This window comes from Hoplias malabaricus, chromosome 14, assembly GCF_029633855.1.
Source record: "Hoplias malabaricus isolate fHopMal1 chromosome 14, fHopMal1.hap1, whole genome shotgun sequence".
In the NCBI taxonomy this organism is placed as follows: Eukaryota; Metazoa; Chordata; class Actinopteri; order Characiformes; family Erythrinidae; genus Hoplias; species Hoplias malabaricus.
The window spans coordinates 40,648,258-40,660,989 of record NC_089813.1 but is presented as its reverse complement, the minus strand read 5'-3'; the positions used below and the strand labels follow the sequence as shown (position 1 = coordinate 40,660,989).

The window sequence follows — 12,732 nt, the reverse complement described above, 5'->3', positions numbered from 1 at the left end:
AAAAGGAAGATACACAGAGAATAAAACTTTTTGAGAACATAATTATTATGGGGTTTGTTTTGATTGTTTTTATTTTCCTCCTCCATGTGTTAGCATGCTGTGGTTGCTAACACCAGTGCATTGATCATGCAGATGAAGAGTCCTAGGAGAGAATTAGTAAATGAATTATTTAATAATTAGGGAATAAAACACAGAAACTGAAAATGTATGTCTTGTAATTTAACTTCACAGCTTAGCTCTTTTAGTTTAGCTTGTATAACCTAGCTTATCGTACACAAGCTTTGCCCAGGCTTATTTTGACTGTGATGATGTTCCAGTTTAATCAAATCAACTCATTGTAGCTTTACACTTACAGACTGTAGTCTATCTGTTGCTCTGCATACATTGTTACCCCCCTTCCCCCCTGTTACTCAGCGCTCAGGACCCCCACAGAGCAGGTGTGATGTGGTGGTGGATCATTCTCAGCGCTGCAGTGACACTGACGTGGTGGTGGTGTGTTAGTGTGTGTTGTGCTGGTGTAGAGTGGATCAGACACAGCAGTGCTGCTGGAGTTTTTAAACCCTGTGTCCACTCTCTGTCCACTCTGTGAGACGCTCCTCCCTCGTTGGTCCACCTTGTAGATGTAAAGTCAGAGACAGTAGCTCATCTGTCGCTGCACAGTGTGTATCGCTCGTCCTCTAGTCCTTCATCAGTGACACAGGACGCTGTCGCCTGGATGTTTTTGGTCTGTGGACTGTTCTCAGTCCAGACACTGATGGGTTTAAAAACTCCAGTAGCACTGCTGTGTCTGATCCACTCTACACCAGCACAACACACACTAACACACGACCACCACGTCAGTGTCACTGCAGCGCTGAGAATGATCCACCACCACATCACACCTGCTCTGTGGGGGTCCTGAGCACTGAAGAACAGGAGGGAAGCAACACATTAAAAGTTCTGAAGCTACCCACCTTTAGACTGGACCAGAATTTCTGGGGTAGAACCTTCATAAAAATGTAAATAAAGATTAAATGAAGCCTGATTGTCATTAATGAATGTGAATAAATAAAAAAATAAATACCACTGAACTTTATTTACCAAAAATCTGAGAGAACATCTGGAAGCACTTCTTGTCTTTAAATATATTCACGGAACATCTGGTGTATTCTGGAACAAATAAAATGAGTATTAAAGTGAATAATAATGTTCTTAAGGTTAACAGCAGTAAAAGTGAAGCTGAGTTTAGACCACATTGTTTACCTTTCTGGTAAATGCTTTGATACTTGTTCAGGTTGTCGTCTGTTAAAAGAAAAACAGTAATTTTATTACATTGATAAAATTACAGCATTTTACACCACCCCAAATTACTAAATGTTATTCATGAAAGTTATAATTTATTATTTTTGCACCATTATATAAAAAAGTGCAGCTCCGTACAGTCATCAATCCCAGAAAAGTCAGCATTGTTTAAAAATGCAGTAAAAACAGGAACATGTGCTCAGTGGCTGTGATGTCTCACTAGAAGCACGGCCTGGTCGACTTGCCTATATTTCGGATGCATTTCAATTCAAAGAGTGTGGTTAATTTTGGCTCATTTTAATCCTTAGTAATTCAGACAGATCATTAATATATTAAACTCCACAACACAGCAGCACACCCCAGCTCTGACAGAACCTCATGAAGCATCTGACCTGGTAATGGCAGACTGTGATGGAAATCTGTTGTGATGGAGAATGTTATCCCTGTGTTTTATAGCCTGGGTCCTCATCGTATAAAAAAAGCTTTAATACAGAGTGTTCTTCTGAATACCCTTAAAATGACTGCTTTTTCCTAATGGTCCTCTTCTCCATGACTCAGAAACTGATACTGTAATGCAATTTTGCTGCCTACTCTCCTAATGGGTCAGTAAATGGTTACAAATTCTCTGCTCAGGGCAGATGAGGATATTGCTCTATTCCTGCTCCATAGGGGGGTGACACTGACTTATTTTTGCTGTTACAGTTACATTCATTAAGGTGGAACTGTCCCATACACTGACCAATTCCCCACAGTCATAGATGTTCCCTTTAAACATTCACAACACAATTAGGAGTACTGTGGCTGTACTTAAAGCCATCACTGTTTGACTCAGGAGTATTAGGGCTGTACTGGAATCGAGCACTGTGATTGGCTGTTATCAATATCAACATCATATTTGATATCAGTTCTTTTACATTTCCCCTTTTACTGCTCATTTTCTCCATTCCTTCCGGGGAGAAAAGGAGCAGGAGCAGAGAATGTGTAGCATCCTCTCAGATCTGGGTGGGAGTACCTTTCAGATCTCTGTACCACATAAAAGAATGAAGAAGAAATGTTTCTACAGCAGAGATGTAAACACTTACCGACCAGAGTGAAGTAATTCTCATCCACATTGTAAAAGCAGTTGAACCCCAGCTTTAGAGCACTCTTCAGCCAGCACACAGCTTTAGATTAAAGGAGAAATGATCCAATTTGAATTATTATTTATACTCTGTTAAATCTTAAATGGACCTTTCTGAAATTAGAATTGGTTTGTTCCTTGTGGTTTCTCACTGTTTTCATTGTTCACTGTTCTCACTGCTTTCTCTGTTCTCACTCTTTTCATTGTTCACTCTATTCTCACAGTTTTTTCTGTTCTCACTGTTTATTGTTCACTCAGTTCTCTCTGTCTTCTCTGTTCTCATTTTTCACTCTGTTCTCACTGCTCTCACTCTTTTTTCTGTTTTCTCAGTTCTCTCTGTGTTCTCAGTTCTCTCTCTGTGTTCTCAGTTCTCTCTGTGTGTGTTCTCAGTTCTTTCTGTGTTCTCATTTCTTTCTCAGTGCTCTCAGCTCTCTCTCTGTGTTCTCAGTTCTCTCCCTGTGTTCTCCGTTCTCTCTCAGTGTTCTCCGTTCTCTCTCAATGTTCTCAGTTTTCTCTCTGTGTTCTCAGTTCTCTCTGTGTGTTCTCAGTTATCTGTGTTCTCAGTTCTCTCTCTCTGTTCTCAGTTTTCTCTCAGTGTTCTCAGTTCTCTCTCTGTGTTCTCAGTTCTCTCTGTGTTCTCATTTCTCTCTCTGTCTTCTCAGTTCTCTCTGCATTCTCAGTTCTTTCTCTGTGTTTTCTGCTCTCTGTGTGTTCTCAGTTCTCTCTGTGTTCTCAGTTCTCTCTCTGTGTTCTCAATTCTCTCTGTGTTCTCATTTCTTTCTCTGTCGTCTCTGTTCTCTCTGTGTTCTCAGTTCTCTCTGTGTGTTTTCTGCTCTCTGTGTGTTCTCAGTTCTCTCTGTGTTCTCATTTCTTTCTCAGTGTTCTCAGGTCTCTCTCTGTGTTCTCAGTTATCTGTGTTCTCCGTTCTCTCTCTGTGTTCTCTGTTCTCTCTCTGTGTTCTCCGTTCTCTCTCAGTGTTCTCCGTTCTCTCTCTGTGTTCTCAGTTCTTTCTCTGTGTTTTCTGCTCTCTGTGTGTTCTCAGTTCTCTGTGTGTTCTCAGTTCTCTCTCTGCGTTCTCAGTTCTCTCCGAGTTCTCATTTCTTTCTCTGTGTTCTCAGTTCTCTCTGTGTTCTCAGTTCTCTCTGTGTGTTTTCTGCTCTCTGTGTGTTCTCAGTTCTCTCTGTGTTCTCAGTTCTCTCTGTGTGTCCTCAGTTCTCTCTGTGTTCTTATTTCTTTCTCTGTGTTCTCACTTCTCTCTCTGTGTTCTCATTTCATTCTCTGTGTTCTCAGTTCTTTCTCTGTGTTCTCAGTTCTCTCTCTGTGTTCTCATTCCTTTCTCTGTGTTCTCAGTTCTCTCTCTGTGTTCTCAGTTCTTTCTCTGTGTTCTCAGTTCTCTCTCTGTGTTCTCATTCCTTTCTCTGTGTTCTCAGTTCTCTCTCTGTGTTCTCAGTTCTTTCTCTGTGTTCTCAGTTCTCTCTCTGTGTTCTCAGTTCTCTCTGTGTCCTGTTTTTTCTGTTCTCTCAGTTCTGAGCTCTGTATCGTTTCCACTGTTAAACACTGAGTTTGTCCATCATTGTGCATCAGAGTCTATTAATGCTCAATATTCCCAAAACAAACCCTTCAATGTCACCTTTTATAGTAGGTTGTAAAAAAATATCAAAAAAATAAAAATCTAAATAGAGGAACTGAACCTGGTTCTGAAATCCCGAGGATCACCGAAAACACCTTGGAGTCTTGTTCTGTTAAACTCAGCGCCATTTCCAGTAAACATTCTGAAAAAACATCAGATTAACTCACACCACACTACACACACACACACACGCACACACACACACGCGCACGCACACACACGCACGCACGCACACGCACACACACACACGCAAACACACACACCACACTACATACACACACACACAATCACACTCCACAAAGTGACACCACACCACACACACACACACACACGTGCACCACACCACACACACACACCATCATACTACACACACACCACACTACACACACACACAATCTCACTACACTCATACACCACACTACACGCACACACACAAACACACTACACGCACACACACACACCACACTACACACACACACACACCACACTACACACACACACACACCAAACTACACACACACACACACACACACACACCATCATACTACACACACACACACACCATCACACTACACACACACACACACACACACATCACACTACACACACATTACTATACACACACTACAGAGCATCAGTGACTGAGTGAGGGGATGAGGTGCAGTGCGAGAGATGGATGCGACTCCCCGAGGTTCCCGAGTAGAAGTGCAGTGTTTAGTGAAGGAAGAGACAGGTGTAGTGTGTGACGTAGTAAATTTACCTGAGCACTCCAGTCGATCCCAGTAGTCTTCACGCTGGAAGCAGTGGGAAAACCCTTTTTGTATGCCACTCGCTACATTCTCTGTTACACAGTGAAAAATGGTTTTACTTTGTTGTGTTTTACTTTAGTAGATAGACGGATGGATGGATGGATAGTGATAGACAGGTAAAGACAGACAGAGTGTAGCAATGCTGTTGAACTGTGTTACTAACCAATGTCTTGCCTGTATTTCTCACCGAAGCTGAGTGGACTACTGACTGTTCCTGTAGAATCTGAACACACAGGTTAAAGTAAGTCCAGGTTTTATACAGACCCAGCTCTGACCATACACTCCACATTCATCCTTTAATCAGGAATGGATTTCCCACAATGCCACTAGAATCCTCTGATTGATAAACACAGTGATGGAGAGGGTTCTGTCTGGAGTTAAAGCAGTGAACACAGAAACACAGAAAGTGAGGACAGTAGACGGTGGGGGACACAGGGCTGGTGTTGGACTGTAGTTGGGAGAAAGGGGTGGTGTTTAAACCCAGTCCTGGTGGAGAGGGACGTGCAGGACGCTGTGAGGGACACTGTCCTCCATCATCATCATCATCATCACTCCACAGAGACTCTGTAGATGGAGGAGGTGCTGCTGGAGGAGGAGAGGGAATAAAACACTGGGAGTGTGATGGAGACATGGAGACGTCTGGTTACATTCTCCAACACTGCAGAGAAATCTGTGCCTCTACTGCCCAGCACTGTGTCCACTGTCCCCAACAACATTGTCCAGACAGTGTTATTTTTCCCCCTATACCTTTGTTTAAAGTGTCTTCTTGCCCCTTAGAGGCAAGTTACAGCTTCAAACTCCTGATACGTCATCAGAGCAGAAATAGAAAAGAGCAGCACTTCAGCTGCCCTCTGCTGTGAGTGTGCAATGATATCAGAGCCTCTGGACTTTAACATAATTACATTTAGGGCAGGATTTACTGTAAAAACTTTCCACAACCATGTATTAAAACCCATCCTTCTGTGATAAGAAGCTGAAATCAGCTGCTTTTTTCTAATGACATCTATGTTTTCTGCTCGTTCTGAAGTAAAGACCATAATCCACTGAAACTACATTAAACTCAGATAATACACTGTGGCTCATAGAGTTTAAAGGAGGAAACACTGACACCTCTGGGGCACTTTGGGCGCTGCAGAATGCCTCGCTGCTGATTCACAAGGTGTCACTAGGTTTGACTCTGAGACATCTCAGTTTAAAGAGCCATGTAGCCCTCACACTTTACCTCCACCCCTCTCCCCCAACAACAACTGACCCCCACCCCCACCAAGGAGAAACAGAGGTATAGGGCTAAGGGGTGAAATTAGATTCACCCTAAGCACATTCCACCAATAAAAAGCTTCCTGTGTCACTGATGAAGGACTAGAGGACGAGCGACACACACTGTGCAGCGACAGATGAGCTACTGTCTCTGACTCTACATCTACAAGGTGGACCAACGAGGGAGGAGTGTCTCACAGAGAGGACAGAGAGTGGACACAGGGTTTAGCACTCCAGCAGCACTGCTGTGTCTGATCCACTCTACACCAGCACAACACACCACCACCACATCAGTGTCACTGCAGCGCTGAGAATGATCCACCACCACATCACACCTGCTCTGTGGGGGTCCTGAGCGCCGAAGATCAGGGGGAAAGGGGGGTGACAAAGTATGCAGAGCAACAGATGGACCACAGTCTGTAGCTACAAGTGCTTCATCGTGGTCAGTGGTGCAGACAAAATAAACTTTATGTCCAAGGTACCACACGTACATGTTCCTAAATCTAGTGATTGTTCAGTGTGTGTGTTTATAAATTATATATAATCACCTGGGTTCATAAGGCCATCAATAAACCAGTCCGTACAGTCGAAGATCTTTTTCGTACAGCCTTCAGCAACACATCCTACAAAAGACAAACACAGATGAGCCACACAGTAAATTCACCTGTGTTAAATCAACACTATTAGTGTTAACGTAATACTGAGAGTGTTAAATTATTACACTAACAGTGTTAACACTAATAGTGTTCATTTAACATGAGTGAATTTACTGTGCACTAGAATACAACCCTTGTCCGGTGAATTAAGACATTCTGGTTACAGCGCCCTGTTGAGGTGGTGGTAAATCAGGCACTGAGTGAACAACCAGTTGTTGAAGTTGTTGTTGGAGCAGGTGAAAGTCAGTGTAAGGAACTGAGAGCTACACTGTGATGGTTATAATGTTTTGGTCAGTCTTTCGTCACTGTCAAACAGACTTGGTCACACTGGAAAAGCTCCTCTGCACGTGTGTGTGTGTGTGTGTGTGTGAGGGTATAGCCTTTCTGAAATATATTACATGAGCCACCATATACAGTGGGCCAGAATAGTTCAGTATCATCAAACCTCTACTTCCTGTGTCCATTGTTTTGAAAAAAAAAAAAGCCCTCTGTTTGTACATAGATTGTCCTAATTATCCAATACCTGATCCAGCAAATTCTGTTCCTATCAGACAGCTGCCCAATCCTAACATCAGATCGTTGCATCCCTAGTAACCAGTAATAAAGCCATATCAGGCACATTAAACCATTAACACTGGGTTTGGATTTCAGAGAATAAAATACAAAGAGAAAGGTAAAGCACCTCTCAGCTGCTCTGTGAGAGCCTCCCCATGGCGCTGCTGGCAATCATCAATCATCTCAGAGCACTGGTCCTTTATGCAGCCTGAGAAAGGAGACACAAGCTGGAATCACTGCAGAGAAAACACTGCAAAGGTAAAGACACTCCTCAGGGCTTGGCTTTGTTCTCTTAGTGGGCGTTTGAGAGCAAAGCACAGTTTGAGCAAAAGACTGCCCCCTTGTGGCACACTGCCTATTTGTGTTAGCTCAGCTGATTCCTCACCAACACAATTATCTGTAACCCTTATCCAGTTCAGGGCGGCGGTGGGTCCGGAGTCTACCCGGAATCATTGGGTGCAAGGTGGTAACACACCCTGGAGGGGGCGCCAGTCCTTCACCTGGCACCTACCAACATGTGTTTTTGGAGTGTGGGAGGAAACCAGAGCACCCGGAGGAAACCCACACAGACACAGGGAGAACACACCACACTCCTCACAGACAGTCACCCGGAGGAAACCCACACAGACACAGAGAGAACACACCACACTCCTCACAGACAGTCACCCGGAGGAAACCCACGCAGACACAGGGAGAACACACCACACTCCTCACAGACAGTCACCCGGCTCAAAATGTTCTTCAAGATCTTACCCAGAATATTCCTAAAGAGCACTGGGAATTCAACAGCGCCAACTTGAATAGATGTCACAGCTAGAGAGAGAGAGAGAGAGAGAGAGAGAGAGAGAGAGAGAGAGAGAGAGAGACAGAAAGAGAGAGAGTGAGCCCAGACAGCTGTGCTAACATTGTTGTATAAACAGACATTACCTGCATTGGTCAGACCCAGATACAGGTTCCACAAGTTTTTTTTTTTCTTTCTCTTTCATTTCTTTCTTTTTAATGTGCAGCTGCTTTCACTTCTACTTTGCTGTAATTAACATGGATCAGACTAAATAAATAAACGGATCAGATGCAAATAAACCGTTAAAGAAGGATCTCTTACCAAACACCAACAGCAGGGCGGCAGGGTGTGAGACACACATTCTGATCCAGCAGGTTACAGTCTCCGTGAGTCCACTGCAAACACAACAGCATCACTGCAAAACTGCAGCTTAAACTGATCTCTTAATGAGAGAAAACAGCTCACACCTAGTGAACATCTCTAATATTCCTCATTCAGAGACGGCTGCTGGAGTATTACACAATCACTCTTCAGTTTCTGGACTGTTTTTACTTTTTAAAAGTGCTTTTACCCAGAAAATGTGTCTTATTTCACTCACTGTGGTCTTTATTTCTCAAGTTAAATGATCTGCTGATGGAATAAAAACATACTTCTGGATAAATTTAGCAATTAAAAATCAGAGATATTCATTATTTTTAAGATGAGAGATAGAGACAGAACAAAGGAAGAGAGAGAGAGAGAGAGAGAGAGAGAGAGAGAGAGAGAGAGAGAGACTTACCTCTGTCCAGGAAATAATGAACCAGAGCATCTTAAACACACTAGAAATAAGAGGTGAGGCTTTTGGTGAAAGCTAAACTGGTGGGCGTGTTCTTTTTCACAGGTGAATCTTTACCTTAATCAGTTTACTGGAGTTTTGAACAAGTAAAGGTGTGTATAATACGGTAGAGAACAGGGAATACACTACCTGTCCAGAAGTGGTAACAATAAATTAATATATAAATAAATATCTGCAGCCCTCTATTGTCCTTCCAGAAATCTCTTATCTTTGAATTAAACAGATGGCTCAATAGAATATGTCGATGGATCAAGAAAACACAATTGTACTATTATAAAAAACTACAAAAAGATCAATACATCATTCCAAAATGAAAAAAATAAAAGTCATATTAAGACATCTATAAACAGAGTGCTGCCAGATCTGAAGCCTTCAAACTGATTCAGAATCTCCTCCATAGACTGAGGCCCAGCGACATGAGAAATACCTGCTAACTCTCTCTGGTCATCTTTAAATTAAATTAAAGCCTGTGTTCACACTGTGGACAGTGTGTCTTTACACATGTCAGTATGAGCCTTCATCACGGACTATCATTATACAACCTCAGCGTAGAGGCTCAACATTCTGATCATCTGTTCATCAGCACAGCTTTTTAGAATCATAAGCAGCAGCAGGTGGTAAATAATCATCCACTGAGTCACAGCAAGAGACTCGAGAGATAAGAAGATTCCATTAAACTGGGTTTTAAACTCATGACAGTGGATCTTTTGATCAAAAAAATGTTGGTACTAAGTTGTTGTTGCAGCATGTCAGTGGACTGTTGGCATATTTTTGCAGCAAAAGCTGCTTTGACAAGAGTAACTAGGACTCCCTTCCCTCAGGTGATCACTCTCTTGGTTTAGACCCTATTTGACTGTTTCTGTTTTGATTGCTTTAGTCAAATATGGTGTCCACGGTACACTCTGTTTGTTTGTTTCTGCTGGTGGAGAAGTTTGTAAGCAGGTTTAGCAATGAATCATCTCAAAACATAAGCTATCTCTAAATGACCAAAGCTCTTCATTCACTTTATATAATTTATTCTGTTTAATTGCTGTTTTATTTGTTGTGCTTGAGTTAGGAAGAGGTGTTCACTTTGAGTTTGGTTCCTCTCAAGGATTTTTCCTGCTTCCACGAGGGAGTTTTTCATGCCTCATCCCCTCCCTGAGTGGGATCCTGTAAAGCTGCTTTATGACTTGTACTTGCACTGTGAAAATCACTATGAAAATTAAACTGAGTTCAATGCTTTAATTTAACATTAGCACTAGACACAAAAAACTTTGAAGAAATAACACTATTGGTCTTTAAGTTATGGCTAATGTGCAATTTAAATCTAAGCATTTGATGTCTTTAGTTTTGTTTGTAGACCATGAGGTGGTTAAGAGTTAGTTTGTTTGATAGTTTACTCACCATCTGACACTGCATTGTGAAAATGCTTTTTACTGCATTTAAAAGACGCTCTTAAACAACTTTTAAAAATATATCTAGTCTAGTTGAATTAAACTTGAAAACTGGATTTTTCAGAACAGACATGTTTGTTGATGCTGAAGGTTTGGGTCTGGTTTCTAACCTTTAAACAGAATTAAACTAGGGTGACCAGACGTCCTCTTTTACCCGGACATGTCCTCTTTTTTAGACTTAAAAAAATGTCCGGGTGGAATTTCACAAACGTGCGGGATTTTGTTTTTCTAGAGCTTACATAGAACTTCGAGAAGTTTCGTTCACAAACTAGTCCCGCCCTCCCCTACTCCGATTGGTTCGCTTGAGTGAGAAGGGGGCGTGGTGAAGTAGCCTAAAATCTTCTGATTGGACGGTCTGACTGCAGAGCTACCGTTATTGGTCGATAACCTTTTCTTTAAACATTTAATTGGTCAGTCTGCATGTCAGTAGTCCTTGTTTACGTCAGGCAAAGCTCATGTACCTACCCTCATCTCGAGCAGCTGTGCTGAAACGTAAATGTAAGTTCTCGGATGAATTAAAAAAGAAACTCCCATGTTCCCCCCCCCCCCCCCCCGAGACATGTCCTCTTTTTCACCATCTCAGATCTGGTCACCCTAATTAACCCTAATTAAATGCTTCAATTGAGTTTTCAAAACTTTAAACAGAAATCTTGGATAATCTGATACCAAATACCAGGATGACCTTCTGACCTTGAGACTCAGATTAAAGCTGATCGACAAATTCTGAAGACACACGTTATACGGATTTACTTTAGAAACTGTTTTCAGTAAATTCCTTAAAGCATTCGCATTTCAGCAAAATGTTGTCCTGCAGAAGGCCACAGAGGGTCTCTCTCTCCAGAAATCCTTATCCTGTGATATCTGGATTACCTTTATCCAGTCCGAAAATGTTAAAAGATATGGGACAAAATCTGAGAGGTAATTTCAGTTCATTTGAATCTAATCAGGATGAATCAGCAGGTTTGTTTCTTAGATTAAAGGAGCATTATTATGAACATACACACACACTTTACACAATACCCAATCATTTTTATTGAACTGGATAATGTCTGTTGGTGTACTTTATTACCATCATAGTCAGAAATCACAGCTCAGAATGTACAAAATTAATATTATTATTATTAGCACAGTGTAGTTGATCCTGAGTAACTCCAAATATTCTGAAATAATGTTAACTGTTGTGGTGTTGTACTGCCTTTAAGTCCTGTGGTAAACTCTAATTCTGAGATAAGCGCAAGAGGGACGTGTTTATTGGAAGGAAACTCACGTTTTCTTGAGCCCAGATTTTCAGAGTTGGGGGATGTGTCAATAACAAAATGTCATGGCGCTAAAACACTGATCCAGTGTCTGAAACGTCCTAAATGCTCTCTACTGAGGCTCTGACTAAGAAAGGCGCCGAATCGAGTGTTTAGATGAAGCAAAGGTTTTCTTTGGAGGTGCTGGAGCAAAAAGCGTTGTGGTGCCCCTTCAGTATTTTAATATAATGCAAGTGTTTCAGACACGGCGGAGTCTGCCATGGGTGGGTTTAACAGAGAGGCAGCAGCCTCATGAATGCATTTCAACTCATAATTAGGACATCTGAACTCATACAGAGAAATTTTGTTAGTGACTTGAAGGCAGCACAAGTCTCCATTACATGTTAGCGACAGTAGCTTTAGCTAAAGGGTAAAACACAAGATAAACTTTAGATGCTGGGATAGTCTCAGCTGAACAAGTAAAATTAAGATAAAGAAGAAACACAGAAAATAAAACTTGGATGGTTTTTTTAAAAAACATGGCGTTGGGTTTGTTTTGTTAGCATTCTGCGACTGATAACACCAGCGAATTGATCATGCAGATAAAGATGCCTATGGGAGAAAAATAAGTAAATAATTACTGAATAAAACAATGAAACAACTGTACAGTATCGTATAGATTAGCGGCTTAGCTAAGGTGATCATATAGCAGAGCAGGTGTGATGTGGTGGTGGATCATTCTCAGCGCTGCAGTGACACTGACCTGGTGGTGGTGTGTTAGTGTGTGTTGTGCTGGTGTAGAGTGGATCAGACACAGCAGTGCTGCTGGAGTTTTTAAACCCTGTGTCCACTCAGAGATAGTTGCTCATTTGTTGCTGCACCTCCTTCAGGGTTTAAAAACTCCAGCAGCACTGCTGTGTCTGATCCACAACACACACTAACACACCACCACCATGTCAGTGTCACTGCAGCGCTGAGAATGATACACCACCACATCACACCTGCTCTGTGGGGGTCCTGAGCGCTGAGGAACAGGAGGGAAGCAACACATTAAAAGTTCTGAAGCTACCCACCTTTAGACTGGACCAGAATTTCTGGGGTAGAACCTTCATAAAAATGTAAATAAAGATTAAATGA

General features: G+C 42.0%; 2 protein-coding genes across 2 annotated transcripts in view; both read right to left on the bottom strand.

Moving 5' to 3' along the window:
* Positions 1–30: 30 nt before the first annotated feature.
* LOC136666385 (uncharacterized) lies at positions 31–8,519 on the bottom strand. The gene is made up of 12 exons (XM_066644528.1): positions 8,411–8,519; positions 8,062–8,121; positions 7,436–7,516; positions 6,646–6,720; positions 5,004–5,063; positions 4,792–4,872; positions 4,093–4,173; positions 2,364–2,444; positions 1,243–1,281; positions 1,081–1,149; positions 954–986; positions 31–142 (listed from the first exon to the last, which is right to left on the bottom strand). The coding sequence occupies exons 1-12, from the start codon at positions 8,448–8,450 to the stop codon at positions 90–92; spliced, it is 753 nt and encodes a 250-aa protein (XP_066500625.1). The 5' UTR covers positions 8,451–8,519; the 3' UTR covers positions 31–89.
* A 2,887-nt stretch (positions 8,520–11,406) lies between these two features.
* The window catches only part of LOC136666520 (uncharacterized), a 7,520-nt gene continuing 6,194 nt past the window's right edge, over positions 11,407–12,732 (bottom strand). Inside the window, exons 11-12 of the mRNA XM_066644757.1 lie at positions 12,669–12,701; positions 11,407–12,207 (exon numbers count right to left, since the gene is read on the bottom strand). Coding sequence (XP_066500854.1) covers positions 12,155–12,207; positions 12,669–12,701 — 86 coding nt within the window. The 3' untranslated portion in view covers positions 11,407–12,154. The remainder of the gene's footprint in view (positions 12,208–12,668; positions 12,702–12,732) is intronic.

What these genes read in the sequence shown, in the direction of transcription:
- LOC136666385 (XM_066644528.1), bottom strand. Translation starts at nt 8,450, where the DNA reads ATGTGTGTCTCACACCCTGCCGCCCTGCTGTTGGTGTTTG. An exon ending in GCTCTTTAGGAATATTCTGG is followed by an intron (nt 7,517 to 8,061) that starts GTAAGATCTTGA and finishes CTCCTTTCTCAG; the next exon opens with GCTGCATAAAGGACCAGTGC. An exon ending in TCTCACAGAGCAGCTGAGAG is followed by an intron (nt 6,721 to 7,435) that starts GTGCTTTACCTT and finishes TGTCTTTTGTAG; the next exon opens with GATGTGTTGCTGAAGGCTGT.